Consider the following 24,211-nt stretch of genomic DNA (forward strand, 5'->3'; position numbering starts at 1 on the left):
CCATCTTCAGGACACTATCCCCGTCTCTAGGACACCATCCCCGTCTCTCGTCTCTAGGACACTATCCCCATCTCTCGTCTTTAGGACACTATCCCCGTCTCTAGGACACCATCCCCGTCTCTAGGACACCATCCCCGTCTCTCGTCTCTAGGACACTATCCCCATCTCTCGTCTTTAGGACACTATCACCATCCCTGTCTCTCATCTCTAGGACACCATCCCCGTCTCTCATCTCTAGGACACCATCCCCCGTCTCTAGGACACCATCCCCATCTCTCGTCTCCAGGACACTATCCCCGTCTCTAGGACACTATCTCCATCTCTCGGACACTATCCCCGTCTCTCGTCTCCAGGACACTATCCCCATCTTCAGGACACTATCCCCGTCTCTAGGACACTATCCCCGTCTCTAGGACACCATCCCCGTCTCTAGGACACCATCCCCGTCTCTAGGACACCATCCCCGTGTCTAGGACACCATCCCCATCTCTAGGACACTATCCCCATCTCTCGTCTTTAGGACACTATCACCATCCCTGTCTCTCGTCTCTAGGACACTATCACCATCCCCGTCTCTCGTCTCTAGGACACCATCCCCATCTCTAGGACACCATCCCCATCTCTCGTCTCCAGGACACTATCCCCGTCTCTCGGACACTATCCCCGTCTCTCGGACACTATCCCCGTTTCTCGGACACTATCTCCGTCTCTCGGACACTATCCCCGTCTCTCGGACACTATCCCCGTCTCTCGTCTCCAGGACACTACCCCCGTCTCTAGGACACTACCCCCGTCTCTAGGACACTACCCCCGTCTCTAGTCTCTAGGACACTACCCCCGTCTCTAGGACACTACCCCCGTCTCTAGGACACCATCCCCCGTCTCTAGGACACCATCCCCGTCTCTAGGACACCATCCCCCGTCTCTAGGACACCATCCCCCGTCTCCAGGACACTATCCCCATCTCTCGTCTTTAGGACACTATCACCATCCCCGTCTCTCATCTCTAGGACACTATCCCTGTCTCTCGTCTCTAGGACACCATCCCCCGTCTCTAGGACACCATCCCCCGTCTCTAGGACACCATCCCCATCTCTCGTCTCCAGGACACTATCCCCGTCTCTAGGACACCATCCCCATCTCTCGTCTCCAGGACACTATCCCCTTCTCTAGGACACCATCCCCATCTCTCGTCTCCAGGACACTATCCCCGTCTCTCGGACACTATCCCCGTCTCTCGTCTCCAGGACACCATCCCCGTCTCTCGGACACCATCCCCGTCTCTAGGACACTATCCCCGTCTCTAGGACACTATCCCCGTCTCTAGGACACTATCCCCGTCTCTAGGACACTATCTCCATCTCTCGTCTTTAGGACACTATCACCATCCCCGTCTCTCGTCTCTAGGACACCATCCCCGTCTCTCGTCTCTAGGACACTACCCCCTCTCTCGTCTCTAGGACACTACCCCCTCTCTCGTCTCTAGGACACTACCCCCTCTCTCGTCTCTAGGACACTATCCCCGTCTCTGGGACACTATCCCCGTTCCCCGTCTCTGGGACACTATCCCCGTCTCTGGGACACCATCCCCGTCTCTGGGACACTATCCCCGTCTCTCGTCTTTAGGACACTATGCCCATCTCTAGGACGCCATCTCCGTCTCTAGGACGCCATCTCCGTCTCTGGGACGCCATCCCCGTCTCTGGGACACTATCCACGTCTCTCGTCTCTAGGACACTATCCACGTCTCTCGTCTCTAGGACCCTATCCACGTCTCTCGTCTCTAGGACCCTATCCACGTCTCTCGTCTCTAGGACACTACCCCCTCTCTCGTCTCTAGGACACTACCCCCTCTCTCGTCTCTAGGACACTACCCCCTCTCTCGTCTCTAGGACACTACCCCTTCTCTCGTCTCTAGGACACTACCCCCTCTCTCGTCTCTAGGACACTACCCCCTCTCTCGTCTCTAGGACACTACCCCTCTCTCTCGTCTCTAGGACACTACCCCCTCTCTCGTCTCTAGGACACTACCCCTCTCTCGTCTCTAGGACACTACCCCCTCTCTCGTCTCTAGGACACTACCCCCTCTCTCGTCTCTAGGACACTGTCCCCGTCTCTCGTCTCTAGGACACTATCCCCGTCTCTAGGACCCTATCCACATCTCTCATCTCTAGGACACTATCCACATCTCTCATCTCTAGGACATTATGCACATCTCTCATCTCTAGGACACTATGCACATCTCTCATCTCTAGGACACTATGCACATCTCTCATCTCTAGGACACTATGCACATCTCTCATCTCTAGGACACTATGCACATCTCTCATCTCTAGGACACTATGCACATCTCTCGTCTCTAGGACACTATGCACATCTCTCGTCTCTAGGACACTATGCACATCTCTCGTCTCTAGGACACTATGCACATCTCTCGTCTCTAGGACACTATGCACATCTCTCATCTCTAGGACAGTATGCACATCTCTCATCTCTAGGACACTATGCACATCTCTCATCTCTAGGACACTATGCACATCTCTCATCTCTAGGACACTATGCACATCTCTCATCTCTAGGACACTATGCACATCTCTCATCTCTAGGACACTATGCACATCTCTCATCTCTAGGACACTATCCACATCTCTCATCTCTAGGACACTATCCACATCTCTCATCTCTAGGACACTATCCACGTCTCTCATCTCTAGGACACTATCCACATCTCTCATCTCTAGGACACTATCCACATCTCTCATCTCTAGGACACTATACACATCTCTCATCTCTAGGACACTATGCACATCTCTCGTCTCTAGGACACTATCCACATCTCTCGTCTCTAGGACACTATGCACATCTCTCGTCTCTAGGACACTGTCCCCGTCTCTCATCTCTAGGACACTATCCCCGTCACTAGGACCCTATCCACATCTCTCATCTCTAGGACACTATCCACATCTCTCATCTCTAGGACACTATGCACATCTCTCATCTCTAGGACACTATGCACATCTCTCATCTCTAGGACACTATGCACATCTCTCATCTCTAGGACACTATGCACATCTCTCATCTCTAGGACACTATGCACATCTCTCATCTCTAGGACACTATGCACATCTCTCATCTCTAGGACACTATGCACATCTCTCATCTCTAGGACACTATGCACATCTCTCATCTCTAGGACACTATACACATCTCTCATCTCTAGGACACTATGCACATCTCTCATCTCTAGGACACTATGCACATCTCTCATCTCTAGGACACTATGCACATCTCTGATCTCTAGGACACTATGCACATCTCTCATCTCTAGGACACTATGCACATCTCTCATCTCTAGGACACTATGCACATCTCTCATCTCTAGGACAGTATGCACATCTCTCATCTCTAGGACACTATGCACATCTCTCATCTCTAGGACAGTATGCACATCTCTCATCTCTAGGACACTATGCACATCTCTCATCTCTAGGACACTATGCACATCTCTCATCTCTAGGACACTATGCACATCTCTCATCTCTAGGACACTATGCACATCTCTCATCTCTAGGACACTATCCACATCTCTCATCTCTAGGACACTATGCACATCTCTCATCTCTAGGACACTATGCACATCTCTCATCTCTAGGACACTATGCACATCTCTCATCTCTAGGACACTATGCACATCTCTCATCTCTAGGACACTATCCACATCTCTCATCTCTAGGACACTATCCACATCTCTCATCTCTAGGACACTATCCAAATCTCTCATCTCTAGGACACTATCCACATCTCTCATCTCTAGGACACTATCCACATCTCTCATCTCTAGGACACTATGCACATCTCTCGTCTCTAGGACACTATCCACATCTCTCATCTCTAGGACACTATGCACATCTCTCGTCTCTAGGACACTGTCCCCGTCTCTCGTCTCTAGGACACTATCCCCGTCACTAGGACCCTATCCACATCTCTCATCTCTAGGACACTATCCACATCTCTCATCTCTAGGACACTATGCACATCTCTCATCTCTAGGACACTATGCACATCTCTCATCTCTAGGACACTATGCACATCTCTCATCTCTAGGACACTATGCACATCTCTCATCTCTAGGACACTATGCACATCTCTCATCTCTAGGACACTATGCACATCTCTCATCTCTAGGACACTATGCACATCTCTCATCTCTAGGACACTATGCACATCTCTCATCTCTAGGACACTATACACATCTCTCATCTCTAGGACACTATGCACATCTCTCATCTCTAGGACACTATGCACATCTCTCATCTCTAGGACACTATGCACATCTCTCATCTCTAGGACACTATGCACATCTCTCATCTCTAGGACACTATGCACATCTCTCATCTCTAGGACACTATGCACATCTCTCATCTCTAGGACACTATGCACATCTCTCATCTCTAGGACACTATGCACATCTCTCATCTCTAGGACACTATGCACATCTCTCATCTCTAGGACACTATGCACATCTCTCATCTCTAGGACACTATGCACATCTCTAGGACACTATGCACATCTCTCATCTCTAGGACACTATGCACATCTTTCATCTCTAGGACACTATAGTAGCTCCAAAGACTTTCACTGTTGACAGGCTTCAATTAACAGAAAAATAACAGAATAAAACAATAATTATTTCCACGGCCCTCTGGTGATTTGGATATTTTTTAATAGCTGTAAAATGCCAGCGCCTGAGGAAAAACCCATCAAACGTGACCTGCATGAAGATTGGCTGAACAACAACGAGGAACAAGAGAAAGATAATCTGTTTTGAAAAGTCAGAGTTATTTAAGATAAATGCAGGGTAGAAGTGACATTTACAACATTGACTGGAGGCTAAACAGGTGTGTTGTCTGATTGGTGAGATGACATTTTCAAACGCAGACAGAGAGAAATAGAGAGATGTGAGGGATTCTGGGACGGTGAACAGCAAACCACTGATAGAGAGATGGATCAGAAAGTGTTAATTCCCCTTGACTTAGTCTACATGTTGTTGTGTTACAGCCTGAATTCAAAATGGATTACATTGATTTGTTTTCTCTCACCCATCTACACACAATACCCCATGAATTATTTTATTATTTTTTAAATACAGAAATCTAATTTATATAAGTATTCACCCGAGTCAATACTTTGTAAAAGCACCTTTGGTGGCGATTGCAGCTTTGAGTCGCCTTGGGTATGACTGGGTCAGCTTTGAGTCATCTTGGTTATTCCTGGATCAGCTTTGAGTCATCTTGGTTATTCCTGGATCAGCTTTGAGTCGTCTTGGGGATGTCTGGATCAGCTTTGAGTCGTCTTGGGGATGTCTGGATCAGCTTGGAGTCGTCTTGGTTATTCCTGGATCAGCTTTGAGTCGTCTTGGGGATGTCTGGATCAGCTTTGAGTCATCTTGGGGATGTCTGGATCAGCTTTGAGTCGTCTTGGGGATGTCTGGATCAGCTTTGAGTCGTCTTGGTTATTCCCGGATCAGCTTTGCACATCGGGATTTGGTGATTTTCTCAAGGCCACTCAAGGACTTTCACATTCTTGTTCTGAAGCCATTTCAGTGTTGCTTTGGCTGTATGATTGGGGTCATTGTCCTGTTGGAATGTAAATCTTCGTCCCAGTCTAAGGTTGTTTGCACTCTGAAGCAGGTTCTCATCAATGATCTGCCTGTATTTGGCTCCATTCATTGTTCCCTCTATCCTTACCAGCCTCACAGTCCCTGCCACTGAAAAGTATCCCAATAGTATGATGCTGCCACCACCATGCTTCACGGTAGGGATGGTGTTAGACGGGTGATGAGCTGTGCCTGGTTCTCTCCAGACATAGCGCTTTGCATTCAGGCCGAAGAGTTCAATTTCAGTCTCATCAGACCACAGAACCGTTTGCCTCATGCTGTCTTCACAGGACTTTTTTGCAAACACCAGGTGTGCTGTCATGTGCCTTTTTTCTCAGGAGTGGCTTCCGCCTGGCCACTCTCCCATAAAGGCCTGATAGGTGAAGTTCTGTAGAGACTGTTGTCCTTCTGGCAGGTTCTCCCAACTCAGCCAAGGAACTCCGTAATACTCAGTGGTCATTGGGTTTTTGGTCAACTCCCTGACCAAGGTCCTTCTTGTCCGGTTGCTCAGTTTGGTCAGACGGCCAGCTCTAGGCAGAGTCTGGGTAGTTCCATATTTGTTCAATTTCCCAATAATGGAGACAGACCACTGTGCTCTTGGAAACTTTCAACACTCTCGAAATTGTTTCATACCATTCCACAGATACACTACATGATCAAAAGTATGTGGACACCTGCTCATCGAACATCTCATTCCAAAATCATGGGCATTAATATGGAGTTGGTCCCCCCTTTGCTGCTAGAACAGCCTCCACTCTTCTGGGAAAGCTTTCCACTAGATGTTGGAACATTGCTGCGGGGACTTGCTTCCATTCAGCCACAAGAGCATTATTGAAGTCGGGCACTGATGTTGGGCGATTAGACCTGGCTCACAGCTCAGCGTTCCAATTCATCCTAAAGGTGTTTGATGCGGTTGTGGTCAGGGCTCTGTGCAGGCCAGTCAAGTTCTTCCACACCGATCGCGACGAATCATTTCTATATAGACCTTGATTGTGCACAGGGCAACAGAAATCCATTTCATGAAGCTCCCGACGAACAGTTCTTGTGCTGATGTTACTTCCAAAGGCAGTTTGGAACTTGGTAGTGAGTGTTGCAACCGAGGACAGACAATTTTTACGTACTACGCGCTTCAGCTTGTGTGGCCTACCACTTCGTGGCTGAACGGTTGTTGCTCCTAGACATTTCCACTTCACAATAACAGCACTTACAGCTGACCGGGGCAGCTCTAGCAGGGCAGAAACTTGACAAACTGACTTGTTGGAAAGGTGGCATCCTATGACGGTGCCACGTTGAAAGTCACTTAGGCCATTCTACTGCCAATGTTTGTCTATGGAGATTGCGTGGCTGTGCGCTCAATTTTATACATTGTGGCTGAAATAGACTAATCCACTCATTTGAAGGGGTGTCCACATAGTGCTGTCTATATAGTGTATCTGATTCATCACAGTTCTATCTGTGAGATCTAGGGACACTTCCTCCAGTTCCTCTGACTTCAGGGTATAGTTCCTGCACTGTCAACTGTGGGACCTTATATAGAGACAGGTGTGTTTCTTTCTAAATCAGCTCCAAACAATTGAATTGGTCCCAGGTGGACTCCAATCAAGGATGATCAAAGGAAATTGGATCCACCTGAGCTCAATTTGGAGGGTCATAACAAAGGGTTTGAATACTTACGTAAATTAGATATTTCTGTATTGCATTTTCAACAAATTAGCTAAAATGTCAATTTAATCCATTTTGAATTCAGGCTGTAATGCAACATAATGTGGAATAAGTCAAGGGGTGTGAATACTTTCTGAAGGCGCTGGATTTCTCTGTGGTTGTGTATGTGTTAATATTCTATTTTCAATGTTTGATTTTTCCTTTGTATGTCATAGTTACAGTGAATGAGTGTGTGTATGGTGTGTGTGTGTGGTGTGTATATGGTGTGTGTGAGGTGTGTGTATGGTGTGTGTATGGTGTGTGTGAAGTGTGTGTGAGGTGTGTGTGAGGTGTGTGTATGGTGTGTGTGAGGTGTGTGTGAGGTTTGGGTATGGTGTGTGTGTGAGGTGTGTGTGAGGTGTGTGTATGGTGTGTGTATGGTTGGTGTGTGTATGGTGTGTGTATGGTGTGTGTATGGTGTGTGTATGGTGTGTGTGAGGTGTGTGTATGAGGTGTGTGTATATGGTGTGTGTATGGTGTGTGTGTGTGTGGTGTGTATATGGTGTGTGTGAGGTGTGTGTATGGTGTGTGTATGGTGTGTGTGAAGTGTGTGTGAAGTGTGTGTGAGGTGTGTGTATGGTGTGTGTGTGTGTGTGTGAGGTGTGTGTATGGTGTGTGTGAGGTGTGTGTGAGGTTTGTGTATGGTGTGTGTGAGGTGTGTGTGGTGTGTGTGAGGTGTGTGTATGGTGTGTGTATGGTTGGTGTGTGTATGGTGTGTGTATTGTGTGTGTGAGGTGTGTATGGTGTGTGTGAGGTGTGTGTGTATGGTGTGTGTGTATGGTGTGTGTGTATGGTGTGTGTGAGGTGTGTGTATGGTGTGTGTGAGGTGTGTGTGAGGTGTGTGTATGGTGTGTGTGAGTGTGTGTGTGTGTGTGTGTGAGGTGTGTATGGTGTGTGTATGGTGTGTGTGAGGTGTGTGTATGGTGTGTGTGTGTGTGTATGGTGTGTGTGAGGTGTGTGTGAGGTGTGTGTATGGTGTGTGTGTGTGTGTATGGTGTGTGTGAGGTGTGTGTGAGGTGTGTGTATGGTGTGTGTGTATGGTGTGTGTATGGTGTGTGATGTGTGTATGGTGTGTGTATGGTGTGTGAGGTGTGTGTATGGTGTGTGTGAGGTGTGCGTATGGTGTGTGTGAGGTGTGCGTATGGTGTGTGTATGGTGTGTGTATGGTGTGTGTGAGGTGTGTGTATGGTGTGAGTATGGTGTGTGTGTGTGTGAGGTGTGTATGGTGTGTGTGTGATGTGTGTGTAGTGTGTGTAGTGTGTGTATGGTGTGTGTGAGGTGTGTGTATGGTGTGTGTGAGGTGTGTGTATGGTGTGTGTGAGGTGTGTGTATGGTGTGTGTGTATGGTGTGTGTATGGTGTGTGTTCAATTTGGGACACAGACAATAAAATCCAGCTATCTAGTGTCACATAACAGTCATCTTCACAAGGCCACCACTGTCTGGACAACAGAGAGAATATAAATAACAAATAAACAGTGAGAGAATTCAATTGAGAAAGTAAGAAAGACGAGCGACTAAGAAAGCGAGAGAGAGCGAGAGAAAGTGAGAGATTCCAGAACCTTCATTAAACTCAGCCGCTCAGTGTTTGGATATTTATTTACTAGACAACTAATTTGAATAAACCAATTACAAGCCATTGATATGGCAGAATGGTCTGCTACAGTCAGACACAGCTAGCTGGAGAAAACACCAACACTAACCACTGTTCTTTATTTTCTCCTGGGGGGAAGGGCTGTTGATATAGACTAAGTAGGTGGAAGACAGAAATAGAGTGAGAGAGAGAGACTAAGAGAAAGAGCAAGAGGGGAAGAGAGAGAGAGAGAGGAGAGAGTAAGCCAGAGAGAGGAGAGAGATAAAGGAGAGAGTAAGCCAGAGAGAGGAGAGAGAAAAAGGCAAAAAAAAAAAGAAGAAAAAAAAATTATGAATATTATATAAGTTAAAAAATATATATAATAATATATGCCCATATATATTAATATGATTAATGCCATATATATATATAATATAAATATTATTATATAATAAATATATATCATATATTTAATATATAAATATGTATATATATAGTTAAGATATATATGTTAAATATATATATAATATAATGTTTATATATGCCCAATATATATATATATATAATATGCATAATAAAATAAATAATAAAAAAATATTAAATATAAAAAAAAATCCAAATATATGAATGAATATGGTAAAATAAATACATATATATAAATATGTTAAATGCCAAAAATTATAATTAAATGCCCAATATATATTATATATATGTTATATGTTATATATATATTATTATATATGTTTAATATCCATATATATATATATATATGTTAATATATATATATAATTATATATGCTATATAATATATATATATATATATGCTTACATATGGGTATATATATATATATATATAAAAATATATATAATAAATTACATCATTTGATCACATCACAAAGGCAAATGGAAAAATTTACTGCCAATAAACAAAGAAAGAAATTAAGTTAAATGAAGAAAACAGAGAGAGAGAAAGTGTAAGACGGGCTGGCTGGATGCTACCAATGAGAGGCTACCCCCAACAGTGTTACCTTTTTCCCATCTTCCCCTGCTTCCCTGGACATCACTTTGGTCTGAAACAAGAAGAGACGACCATCAGAAAACAGAATGGAAGTGACAGACAGATGGGAAAGAGAGACCATCAGAAAACAGAATGGAAGTGACAGACAGATGGAGAGAGGAAGAGAGATGACCATCAGAAAACAGAATGGAAGTGACAGACAGATGGAGAGAGGAAGAGAGATGACCATCAGAAAACAGAATGGAAGTGACAGACAGATGGAGAGAGGAAGAGAGATGACCATCAGAAAACAGAATGGAAGTGACAGACAGATGGAGAGAGGAAGAGAGATGACCATCAGAAAACAGAATGGAAGTGACAGACAGATGGAGAGAGGAAGAGAGATGACCATCAGAAAACAGAATGGAAGTGACAGACAGATGGAGAGAGGAAGAGAGATGACCATCAGAAAACAGAATGGAAGTGACAGACAGATGGAGAGAGGAAGAGAGATGACCATCAGAAAACAGAATGGAAGTGACAGACAGATGGAGAGAGGAAGAGAGATGACCATCAGAAAACAGAATGGAAGTGACAGACAGATGGAGAGAGGAAGAGAGATGTGTGTGTTGCTTCTCAAAAGGTCACTCTACTCTCTCTCGCCCTTCCTCCCCCACTCTACTCTCTCTCCCCCTTCCTCCCCCACTCTACTCTCTCTCGCCCTTCCTCCCCCACTCTACTCTCTCTCGCCCTTCCTCCCCCACTCTACTCTCTCCCCCTTCCTCCCCCACTCGACTTGCTCCCCCTTCCTCCCCCACTCGCTCTCCCCCTTCCTCCCCACTCTCTCTCCCCCTTCCTCCCCACTCTCTCTCCCCCTTCCTCCTCCACTCTACTCTCTCTCCCCCACTCTCTCTCCCCCTTCCTCCCCACTCTCTCTCCCCCTTCCTCCTCCACTCTACTCTCTCTCCCCCACTCTACTCTCCCCTTCCTCCCCACTCTACTCTCTCTCCCCCTTCCTCCCCCACTCTACCCTTCCTCCCCCACTCTACCCTTCCTCCCCCACTCGACTCTCTCCCCCTACCTCCCCCACTCGACTCTCTCCCCCTCCCTCCCCCCTTCCTCCCCCACTCTCTCTCCCCCACTCTCTCTCCCCCTTCCTCCCCCACTCTCTCCCTTCCTCCCCACTCTCTCCCCCTTCCTCCCCACTCTACACTCTCCCCCCTCTACTCTCTCCCCCCTTCCTCCCCCACTCTACTCTCTCTCCCCCTCCTCCCCCACTCTACTCTCTCTCTCCCCCTCTACTCTCTTCCCCCTCTACTCTCCCACTCTACTCTCTCCCCCTCCCCCCCACACTACTCTCTCCCCCTTCCTCCCCACTCTACTCTCTCTCCCCCTTCCTCCCCCACTCCACTCTCTCTCCGCCTCTCCCCCACCCTACCTCCCCTTCCCCCCCCTCCCCACTCGACTTGCTCTTCCCCTCCCCACTCGCTCTCCACCTCCCCCACTCGACTTGCTCTCCCCACTCTCTCCCCCTCCCCCACTCGACTCTCTCTCCCTTCCCCTCCCCACTTTCTCTCCCCCTCCCCCACTCGACTCCCTCTCTCCCCCTCCCGACTCTCTCTCCCCTCCCCTCACTCTACTCTCTCTCCCCCTTCCTCCCCCACTCTACTCTCCCCCTTCCTCCCCACTCTACTCTCCCCCACTCTACCCCTCCCCCACTCTACTCTACTCTACCCTCCCCCACTCTACTCTACCCTCCCCACTCTACCCTCCCCACTCTACTCTACCCTCCCCCACTCTACTCTCTCTCCCCCTCCCCTCACTCTACTCTCTCTCCCCCTCCCCTCACTCTACTCTCTCTCCCCCTCCCCTCACTCTACTCTCCCCCTTCCTTCCCCACTCTACTCACTCTCCCCCACTCTACTCCCCCTCCCCCACTCTACTCTCCCCCTCCCCCCACTCTACTCTACTCTCCCCTCCACTCTACCCTCCCCCACTCTACTCTACTCTACCCCACTCTACTCTCTCTGCCCCTCCCCTCCCTCACTCGACTCTCTACTCTCAATGTAAGGGCTTTATTGGCATGGGAAACATATGTTAACATTGCCAAAGCAAGTGGAGTAGATAATATACAAAAGTGAAATAAACAATTAAACAGTAAACATTACACTCACAGAAGTTCCAAAAGATTAGACATTACAAATGTCATATTATGTCTATATACAGTGTAACGATGTAAAAATGGTTAAAATACAAAAGGGAAAATAAATAAACATAAATATGGGTTGTATTTACAATGGTGTTTGTTCTTCACTGGTTGACCTTTTCTTGTGGCAACAGGTCACAAATCTTGCTGTTGTGATGTCACACTGTGGTATTTTACCCAGTAGATATGGGAGTTTATCAAAATCGAGTTTGTTTTCTAATTCTTTGTGGATCTGTGTAACCTGAGGGAAATATGGGTCTCTAATATGGTCATACATTGGGCAGGAGGTTAGGAAGTGCAGCTCAGTTTCCACCTCATTTTGTGGGCAGTGTGCACATAGCCTGTCTCTCCTCCCCCTCTCACGAGCAGCTACTAGAAAATAACACAAAACCAACCCACCCCATTAACAGGTCAGAGGTCATACTCTGTGTGATGTCACTGACTGACCTGTGCGAGGGAGGTGCTCCGCCCCCTCCCGGTCTCCGTGGTGACCCTGCCCCTCCCTCTCTGTGAGGAGATACACTTGTAGCAGCTCCAGACCTGCAGCAGCCTGGACTCCGCGTGGCCACTCCCCTTCCGCTGCAGACACTGGCAGTGGTACAGGTGGCCGCAGCTACAAACACACACACACACACACACACACACACACACACACACACACACACACACACACAGTGTTAACAGCATTACCGTGTGTACAGCCTCCACTACAGCACCAGCCTGGGAAATGTTCAGTGAGGTGACAGGTTCAGAACATTGTACTGTAAAAATATCTGACACCGTTCATCCTCTATTAGAACATTGTACTGGTAACAGATCTGACACCGTTCATCCTCTATTAGAACATTGTACTGGTAACAGATCTGACACCGTTCATCCTCTATCAGAACACTGTACTGTAAACTTATCTGACACCGTTCATCCTCTATCAGAACATAGTACTGTAAACAGATCTGACACCGTTCATCCTCTATTAGAACATTGTACTGGTAACAGATCTGACACCGTTCATCCTCTATCAGAACATAGTACTGTAAACAGATCTGACACCGTTCATCCTCTATCAGAACATATGTTTACAGTACTATCTGACACCGTTCATCCTCTATTAGAACATTGTACTGGTAACAGATCTGACACCGTTCATCCTCTATCAGAACATAGTACTGTAAACATATCTGACACCGTTCATCCTTTATTAGAACATTGTACTGGTAACAGATCTGACACCGTTCATCCTCTATCAGAACATAGTACTGTAAACAGATCTGACACCGTTCATCCTCTATTAGAACATTGTACTGTAAACAGATCTGACACCGTTCATTCTCTATCAGAACATAGTACTGTAAACAGATCTGACACCGTTCATTCTCTATCAGAACATTGTACTGTAAACAGATCTGACACCGTTCATCCTCTATCAGAACATTGTACTGGTAACAGATCTGACACCGTTCATCCTCTATCAGAACATAGTACTGTAAACAGATCTGACACCGTTCATTCTCTATCAGAACATTGTACTGTAAACAGATCTGACACCGTTCATCCTCTATCAGAACATTGTACTGTAAACAGATCTGACACCGTTCATCCTCTATCAAGCGGTTGTAGAGAACACATGTTGATGTGAATGTTGTGGTGATGACCTGAATATGATGATTTGATCTGGGCTGTCCTGACGTCTCTTGTACTGCTGCAGACAGATGTTACAGTGGTCCTGACGAGGGTGGAGCGCCCTGCTGACCGCAGCTCGCAGGTGAGACAGGGACCAGTGGAGGTCACGGTTCAACAGACTGGTGGTCGTCTCCAGTAGCGTCTGGGGGGAGGGGAGAGGAATACTTGATTTGATTTATTGTATCCTGACCCCAGATCAGTTTGTGCTCTGGACAAATGATTGAAAGAGTGACTGGATTTACTGTTGTCTTCACCTGGAAATTATTTCTCACAGAATCATACATTTAAACAAAATCTGTCATCCTCTCTACTCTCTCAGCGTGTTAAATAGTACTGTACAACCCACCAGTCATCCTCTCTACTCTCTCAGCGTGTTAAATAGTACTGTACAACCCACCAGTCATCCTCTCTACTCTCTCAGCGTGTTAAATAGTACTGTACAACCCACCAGTCATCCTCTCTACTCTCTCAGCGTGTTAAATAGTACTGTACAACCCACCAGTCAACCTCTCTACTCTCTCAGCGTGTTAAATAGTACTGTACAACCCACCAGTCATCCTCTCTACTCTCTCAGCGTGTTAAATAGTACTGTACAACCCACCAGTCATCCTCTCTACTCTCTCAGCGTGTTAAATAGTACTGTACAACCCACCAGTCATCCTCTCTACTCTCTCAGCGTGTTAAATAGTACTGTACAACCCACCAGTCATCCTCTCTACTCTCTCAGCGTGTTAAATAGTACTGTACAACCCACCAGTCATCCTCTCTACTCTCTCAGCGTGTTAAATAGTACTGTACAACCCACCAGTCATCCTCTCTACTCTCTCAGCGTGTTAAATAGTACTGTACAACCCACCAGTCATCCTCTCTACTCTCTCAGCGTGTTAAATAGTACTGTACAACCCACCAGTCATCCTCTCTACTCTCTCAGCGTGTTAAATAGTACTGTACAACCCACCAGTCATCCTCTCTACTCTCTCAGCGTGTTAAATAGTACTGTACAACCCACCAGTCATCCTGTCTACTCTCTCAGCGTGTTAAATAGTACTGTACAACCCACCAGTCATCCTCTCTACTCTCTCAGCGTGTTAAATAGTACTGTACAACCCACCAGTCATCCTCTCTACTCTCTCAGCGTGTTAAATAGTACTGTACAACCCACCAGTCATCCTCTCTACTCTCTCAGCGTGTTAAATAGTACTGTACAACCCACCAGTCATCCTCTCTACTCTCTCAGCGTGTTAAATAGTACTGTACAACCCACCAGTCATCCTCTCTACTCTCTCAGCGTGTTAAATAGTACTGTACAACCCACCAGTCATCCTCTCTACTCTCTCAGCGTGTTAAATAGTACTGTACAACCCACCAGTCATCCTCTCTACTCTCTCAGCGTGTTAAATAGTACTGTACAACCCACCAGTCATCCTGTCTACTCTCTCAGCATGTTAAATAGTACTGTACAACCCACCAGTCATCCTCTCTACTCTCTCAGCGTGTTAAATAGTACTGTACAACCCACCAGTCATCCTCTCTACTCTCTCAGCGTGTTAAATAGTACTGTACAACCCACCAGTCATCCTCTCTACTCTCTCAGCGTGTTAAATAGTACTGTACAACCCACCAGTCATCCTCTCTACTCTCTCAGCGTGTTAAATAGTACTGTACAACCCACCAGTCATCCTCTCTACTCTCTCAGCGTGTTAAATAGTACTGTACAACCCACCAGTCATCCTCTCTACTCTCTCAGCGTGTTAAATAGTACTGTACAACCCACCAGTCATCCTCTCTACTCTCTCAGCGTGTTAAATAGTACTGTACAACCCACCAGTCATCCTCTCTACTCTCTCAGCATGTTAAATAGTACTGTACAACCCACCAGTCATCCTCTCTACTCTCTCAGCATGTTAAATAGTACTGTACAACCCACCAGTCATCCTCTCTACTCTCTCAGCGTGTTAAATAGTACTGTACAACCCACCAGTCATCCTCTCTACTCTCTCAGCGTGTTAAATAGTACTGTACAACCCACCAGTCATCCTCTCTACTCTCTCAGCGTGTTAAATAGTACTGTACAACCCACCAGTCATCCTCTCTACTCTCTCAGCGTGTTAAATAGTACTGTACAACCCACCAGTCATCCTCTCTACTCTCTCAGCGTGTTAAATAGTACTGTACAACCCACCAGTCATCCTCTCTACTCTCTCAGCGTGTTAAATAGTACTGTACAACCCACCAGTCATCCTCTCTACTCTCTCAGCGTGTTAAATAGTACTGTACAACCCACCAGTCATCCTCTCTACTCTCTCAGCGTGTTAAATAGTACTGTACAACCCACCAGTCATCCTCTCTACTCTCTCAGCGTGTTAAATAGTACTGTACAACCCACCAGTCATCCTCTCTACTCTCTCAGCGTGTTAAATAGTACTGTACAACCCACCAGTCATCCTCTCTACTCTCTCAGCGTGTTAAATAGTACTGTACAACCCACCAGTCATCCTCTCTACTCTCTCAGCGTGTTAAATAGTACTGTACAACCCACCAGTCATCCTCTCTACTCTCTCAGCGTGTTAAATAGTACTGTACAACCCACCAGTCATCCTCTCTACTCTCTCAGCGTGTTAAATAGTACTGTACAACCCACCAGTCATCCTCTCTACTCTCTCAGCGTGTTAAATAGTACTGTACAACCCACCAGTCATCCTCTCTACTCTCTCAGCGTGTTAAATAGTACTGTACAACCCACCAGTCATCCTCTCTACTCTCTCAGCGTGTTAAATAGTACTGTACAACCCACCAGTCATCCTCTCTACTCTCTCAGCGTGTTAAATAGTACTGTACAACCCACCAGTCATCCTCTCTACTCTCTCAGCGTGTTAAATAGTACTGTACAACCCACCAGTCATCCTCTCTACTCTCTCAGCGTGTTAAATAGTACTGTACAACCCACCAGTCATCCTCTCTACTCTCTCAGCGTGTTAAATAGTACTGTACAACCCACCAGTCATCCTCTCTACTCTCTCAGCGTGTTAAATAGTACTGTACAACCCACCAGTCATCCTCTCTACTCTCTCAGCGTGTTAAATAGTACTGTACAACCCACCAGTCATCCTCTCTACTCTCTCAGCGTGTTAAATAGTACTGTACAACCCACCAGTCATCCTCTCTACTCTCTCAGCGTGTTAAATAGTACTGTACAACCCACCAGTCATCCTCTCTACTCTCTCAGCGTGTTAAATAGTACTGTACAACCCACCAGTCATCCTCTCTACTCTCTCAGCGTGTTAAATAGTACTGTACAACCCACCAGTCATCCTCTCTACTCTCTCAGCGTGTTAAATAGTACTGTACAACCCACCAGTCATCCTCTCTACTCTCTCAGCGTGTTAAATAGTACTGTACAACCCACCAGTCATCCTCTCTACTCTCTCAGCGTGTTAAATAGTACTGTACAACCCACCAGTCATCCTCTCTACTCTCTCAGCATGTTAAATAGTACTGTACAACCCACCAGTCATCCTCTCTACTCTCTCAGCATGTTAAATAGTACTGTACAACCCACCAGTCATCCTCTCTACTCTCTCAGCATGTTAAATAGTACTGTACAACCCACCAGTCATCCTCTCTACTCTCTCAGCGTGTTAAATAGTACTGTACAACCCACCAGTCATCCTCTCTACTCTCTCAGCGTGTTAAATAGTACTGTACAACCCACCAGTCATCCTCTCTACTCTCTCAGCGTGTTAAATAGTACTGTACAACCCACCAGTCATCCTCTCTACTCTCTCAGCGTGTTAAATAGTACTGTACAACCCACCAGTCATCCTCTCTACTCTCTCAGCGTGTTAAATAGTACTGTACAACCCACCAGTCATCCTCTCTACTCTCTCAGCGTGTTAAATAGTACTGTACAACCCACCAGTCATCCTCTCTACTCTCTCAGCGTGTTAAATAGTACTGTACAACCCACCAGTCATCCTCTCTACTCTCTCAGCATGTTAAATAGTACTGTACAACCCACCAGTCATCCTCTCTACTCTCTCAGCGTGTTAAATAGTACTGTACAAGCCACCAGTCATCCTCTCTACTCTCTCAGCGTGTTAAATAGTACTGTACAACCCACCAGTCATCCTCTCTACTCTCTCAGCGTGTTAAATAGTACTGTACAAGCCACCAGTCATCCTCTCTACTCTCTCAGCGTGTTAAATAGTACTGTACAACCCACCAGTCATCCTCTCTACTCTCTCAGCATGTTAAATAGTACTGTACAACCCACCAGTCATCCTCTCTACTCTCTCAGCATGTTAAATAGTACTGTACAACCCACCAGTCATCCTCTCTACTCTCTCAGCGTGTTAAATAGTACTGTACAACCCACCAGTCATCCTCTCTACTCTCTCAGCATGTTAAATAGTACTGTACAACCCACCAGTCATCCTCTCTACTCTCTCAGCGTGTTAAATAGTACTGGAGGCCTCAGGGAGGGAGAGAGGAGGCCTCAGGGAGGGAGAGAGGAGGCCTCAGGGAGGGAGAGAGGAGGCCTCAGGGAGGGAGAGAGGAGGCCTCAGGGAGGGAGAGAGGAGGCCTCAGGGAGGGAGAGAGGAGGCCTCAGGAAGGGAGAGAGGAGGCCTCAGGGAGGGAGAGAGGAGGCCTCAGGGAGGGAGAGAGGAGGCCTCAGGGAGGGAGAGAGGAGGCCTCAGGGAGGGAGTGAGGAGGCCTCAGGGAGGGAGTGAGGAGGCCTCAGGGAGGGAGAGAGGAGGCCTGCCATTTACACAGTACCACTCTAGTTCACACAGTTCTATTTCACTGCCATGTGGGAGAGGCAATGCTGAGAGCTATTCACTTATCCTCCTATGGACTGTCCTGTCATTTCTCAATGTCAGAGAAGACTGGAGGAAAGGAAGGGAAGGAGGGAGGAGAGAGAAAAAGAGGGAGGGGAAAAGATGGAGGAGAGGAGTGAGAGGAGAGGAGTGAGAGAGGGGAGGAGAGAGGGGAAAAGGGGAGCAGAGGAGGGAGGAGAGAGAAAGGAAAATGAGAGGAGAGGAGAGAGAGGAGGGAGAGGAAAAGGAGGAGAGGAGAGAGAGGAGGGAGAGGAAAAGGAGAAGAGGAGAGAGAGGAAAAGGAGGAGAGGAGAGAGAGGAGGGAGAGGAAAAGGAGGAGAGGAGGGAGAGGAAAAGGAGAAGAGGAGAGAGAGGAGGGAGAGGAAAAGGAGGAGAGGAGAGAGAGGAAAAGGAGGAGAGGAGGGAGAGGAAAAGGAGAAGAGGAGAGAGAGGAGGGAGAGGAAAAGGAGGAGAGGAGAGAGAGGAAAAGGAGGAGAGGAGAGAGAGGAAAAGGAGGAGAGGAGAGAGAGGAGGGAGAGGAAAAGGAGGAGAGGAGGGAGAGGAAAAGGAGGAGAGGAGAGAGAGGAAAAGGAGGAGAGGAGAGAGAGGAGGGAGAGGAAAAGGAGGAGAGGAGAGAGGAGAGAGAGGAAAAGGAGGAGAGGAGAGAGGAGAGAGAGGAAAAGGAGGAGAGGAGAGAGAGGAGGGAGAGGAAAAGGAGGAGAGGAGAGAGAGGAGGGAGAGGAAAAGGAGGAGAGGAGAGGAGAGGAGAGAGAGGAAAAGGAGGAGAGGAGAGAGAGGAAAAGGAGGAGAGGAGAGAGAGGAAAAGGAGGAGAGGAGAGAGAGGAGGGAGAGGAAAAGGAGGAGAGGAGAGAGAGGAGGGAGAGGAAAATGAGGAGAGGAGAGAGAGGAAAAGAGGGAAGAGAGGTCTACATCCCAAATGGCAAGCTTGTCCTTATGTACTGTAGTGAACTACTTTTCACTAGTGCACTATAAAGGGAATAGGGTGCCATATGGGACTCAAGAAGAGGAGAGATATGGGGGAAAGTAGCTTTAGCCTCAGAGGGAAAGTCAGGCATTTCATCCCTCTGTGAATTCAACCAGTTCTGCCTGAGTGAGCTGGAGAGAAACGTGTGTGTGTGTGTGTGTGTGCTACTTGTTTCACACCGTTTCATCAGCTCTCTGGCAGACAGTGTAGTGTGTGTGTGTGTGTGTGTGTGTGTGTGTGTGTGTGTGTGTGTGTGTGTGTGTGTGTGTGTGTGTGTGTGTGTGTATCTGAACAACCGTACATGTGTACAGTCCCAGTCAAAAGTTTGGACACACCTCCTCATTCAAGGGTTTTTCTTTCTACATTGTAGAATAATAGTGAAGACATCAACTGAAACACATATGGAATTATGTAGTAACCAAAAAAGTGTTAAACAAATCAAAATATATTTTATATTTGAGATTCTTCAAAGTATCCACCCGTTGCCTTGACAGCTGTGCACACTCTTGGTGTGTGTGTGTATATATACCACCGTTCAACAGTTTGGTGGCACTTAGAAATGTTTTTGTTTTTGAAAGAAAAGCACATTTTTTGGTCCATTAAAACAACATCAAATTGGTCAGAAATACAGTGTAGACATTGTTAATGTTGTAAATGACTATTGTAGCAGGAAACAGCAGTTTTTTAATGGAATATCTACATAGGCGTATAGAGGCCCATTATCAGCAACCAACACTCCTGTGTTCCAATGGCACGTTGTGTTAGCTAATCCAAGTTTATCATTTTAAAAGGCTAATTGATCATTATGTTAGCACAGCTGAAAACTGTTGTTCTGATTAAAGAAGCAATAAAACTGGCCTTCTTTAGGCTAGTTGAGTATCTGGAGCATCAGCATTTGTGGGTTCGAAAAGATGTAGATATTCCCTTAAAAATCAGCTGTTTCTTGCTACAATAGTCAGTTACAACATTAACAATGTGTACACTGTATTTCTGATCAATTTGATGTTATTTTAATGGACAAAAAATGTGCTTTTCTTTCAAAAACAAGGACATTTCTAAGTGCCACCAAACTGTTGAACGGTGGTGTAGATGTGTGTGTGCTAAGAATGAGCTACAGCAACCCTGGCTTGGCACCAGGAGAGACTGCACTGGACTACACACACAATGTACACACACACTACACACAATGTACACACACACACTACACAAAGTACGCACACTACACACAATGTACGCTCACTACACCCACACACACACACAATGTACACACACACTACACACAATGTACACACACACACACTACACAAAGTACGCACACTACACACAATGTACGCACACTACACCCACACACACACACAATGCACACACACAATACACAAAGTACGCACACTACACACACAGTACACACACTACACACACAGTACGCACACTACACACACAGTACGCACACTACACACACAGTACGCACACTACACACACAGTACGCACACTACACACACAGTACGCACACTACACACACAAAGTATGCACACAACACACACAAAGTATGCACACAACACACAAAGTACGCACACTACACACACACACACACTAAATAATCTGACATATACAATAACATTGGAGAGAGGGGCTGAGTAATCTGGAGCCTCAGCCTTAACGAGTGTTAATTAATCCAGCTCCATCTGGGCAGGACACACTATCAACAGTGAGTCTAACGCACACACACACGGACACACACACACACGGACACCTTGTCTGAGCAGGATACACACTAATCAACAGTGAGTAGAGAGGCGTCTGGAAACACACTGCGAAATTAACACCAAGCCTTACTAGGGTTTAGCTTCAGTCTCTCTCTCTCTCACACACACATCCTTCTGTAAGTTAACAACACACACACACACACACACACACACACACACCAAGCCTCACTAGGGTTTAGCTTCAGTAGTTATCTCTCTCACACACACATCCTTCTGTAAATTAACACCAAGCCTCACTAGGGTTTAGCTTCAGTCTCTCTCTCTCACACACACACACACACACACACACACATCCTTCTGTAAATTAACACCAAGCCTCACTAGGGTTTAGCTTCAGTCTCTCTCTCACACACACACACACACACATCCTTCTGTAAGTTAACAACACACACACACACACACACACAGACACAGACACCAAGCCTCACTAGGGTTTAGCTTCAGTCTCTCTCTCACACACACACACACACACATCCTTCTGTAAATTAACACCAAGCCTCACTAGGGTTTAGCTTCAGTCTCTCTCTCACACACACACACACACACACACACACATCCTTCTGTAAATTAACACCAAGCCTCACTAGGGTTTAGCTTCAGTCTCTCTCTCACACACACACACACACACACACATCCTTCTGTAAATTAACACCAAGCCTCACTAGGGTTTAGCTTCAGTCTCTCTCTCACACACACACACACACATCCTTCTGTAAATTAACACCAAGCCTCACTAGGGTTTAGCTTCAGTCTCTCTCTCACACACACACACACACACACACATCCTTCTGTAAATTAACACCAAGCCTCACTAGGGTTTAGCTTCAGTAGTTCTCTCTCTCTCTCTCTCTCTCTCTCACACACACATCCTTCTGTAAGTTAACAACAGATACACACACACACACACACACACACACACACACACACACACACACACACACAGACACCAAGCCTCACTAGGGTTTAGCTTCAGTAGTTCTCTCTCTCACACACACACACACATCCTTCTGTAAATTAACAACAGATACACACAGACACACCCTTCTGTAAGTTAACAACAGACACACACAGACACACACAGACACATACACCCTTCTGTAAGTTAACTTCTCTAGGGTAGGGGGCAGTATTTTCACGGCCGGATGAAAAACGTACCCAAATTAAACGGCCTACTACTCGGGCCCAGGAACTAGAATATGCATATTATTCGTAGATTTGGATAGAAAACACTGTGAAGTTTCTAAAACGGTTTGAATGATGTCTGTGAATATAACAGAACTCATATGGCAGGCAAAAACCTGAGAAATATTCAACCAGGAAGTGGGAAATCTGGTGCTTGTAGTCTTTTCAAATCATTGCCTATCTAACACACAGTGACTTAGGGTTCATTTTGCACTTCCTAAGGCGTCCACTAGATGTCAACAGTCTTTAGAACCTAGTTGCAGGCTTTTGCAGTGAACAGAGAGCGAACAAGAAGGTTGGGAAGTTGGTGACTCAGAAAATGACATGAGTTTTGTGGCGCGCATTCACATGATGAGGTATCTGTGTTCCAAAACGTTTTTCAAGACATTGGAATCGTCCGGTTGGAATATTATTGAAGTTTTATGTTAAAAAGGCCCTAAAGATTGATGCTATACAACGTTTGACATGTTTCGACGAACGTAAATAGAATGCTTTTTTAAACTTTTCGTCGAGAAATTTTGGGCGCGCTTCCTACATTTGGAGTAGCTTACTGAACGCGCAAACAACAAGGAGGTATTTGGACATAAATTATGGACTATCGAACAAAACAACATTTATTGTGGACCTGGGATCCCTGGAAGTGCCTTCTGATGAAGATCATCAAAGGTAAGTGAATATTTCTAATGTTATTTATGATTTTAGATGACTCCAAAATGGCGGGTATCTGTATTGCTTGATGTCTTTTTCTGAGCGCCGTACTCAGATTATTGCAAAGTGTGCTTTCCCCGTGAAGCTTTTTTGAAATCTGTCACAGCGGTTGCATAAAGGAGATGTTCATCTATAATTCTTTGAATAACAGTTTAATATTTTATCAACGTTTATGATGAGTATTTTTGTCAATTGTTGTGCTGATTCACTGGCAGTATTGGAGGCAAAATCTTTTCTGAACATCACGCGCCAATGTAAAATGCTGTTTTTGGATATAAATATGAACTTTATCGAACAAAACATACATGTATTGTCTAACATTGAGTCCTATGAGTGTCATCTGATGAAGATCGTCAAAGGTTAGTGCTTAATTATAGCTGAATTTCTGGTATTTGTGACCCCTCTCCTGCTTGGAAAATGGCTGTGTGGTTTTTCTTGTGTTGTACCTGTCCTAACATAATCTAACTTTATGCTTTCGCCGTAAAGCCTTTTTCGCCGTAAAGCCTTTAACAACAGACACACACAGTTACCTGTTCATAGTTGAAGGTCTCCAGCATACCCAGAATAAGGCCTTGTATCTCAGCCAGCTTTCCTTTACCATACACAGGGTCCTGAGAAAGAGAAAGAGAGAGATATCAGATGGGACAAACACCCCATTGAAACCCTGCATGCAGAGTTCTGTAAGATTCTCCTACATCTCCAGAGAACAACTACAAACAATGCATGCAGGGCAGAATTAGGCCAATATCCACTAATAATAAAAACTCAAAAAAGAGCAATTAAGTTTTGGAAACATCTAAAATACAGTGACCCCTCTCATATCATTACCAAGCCCTGCAATGCCTCTCATATCATTACCAAGCCCTGCAATGCCTCTCATATCATTACCAAGCCCTGCAATATCTCTCACATCATTACCAAGCCCTGCAATACCTCTCACATCAT

At 46.0% G+C, this 24,211-nt stretch overlaps 1 protein-coding gene across 11 annotated transcripts in view; it reads right to left on the bottom strand.

Moving 5' to 3' along the window:
• LOC106575830 (vacuolar protein sorting-associated protein 8 homolog) overlaps positions 1–24,211 on the bottom strand; it is a 182,517-nt gene that overhangs the window by 53,207 nt on the left and 105,099 nt on the right. For 10 of the 11 annotated variants that reach the window (XM_045699530.1, XM_045699539.1, XM_045699533.1 and 7 more), the window contains 4 exons: positions 23,797–23,877; positions 13,784–13,953; positions 12,579–12,744; positions 9,957–9,998 (listed from right to left, as the gene is read on the bottom strand). In XM_045699530.1, the coding sequence (XP_045555486.1) occupies positions 9,957–9,998; positions 12,579–12,744; positions 13,784–13,953; positions 23,797–23,877 (459 nt within the window). The remainder of the gene's footprint in view (positions 1–9,956; positions 9,999–12,578; positions 12,745–13,783; positions 13,954–23,796; positions 23,878–24,211) is intronic. The other variant, XM_045699532.1, reaches the window with a different exon arrangement.

The sequence above is a fragment of the Salmo salar genome, chromosome ssa17 (genome assembly GCF_905237065.1).
Source record: "Salmo salar chromosome ssa17, Ssal_v3.1, whole genome shotgun sequence".
NCBI lineage: Eukaryota > Metazoa > Chordata > Actinopteri > Salmoniformes > Salmonidae > Salmo > Salmo salar.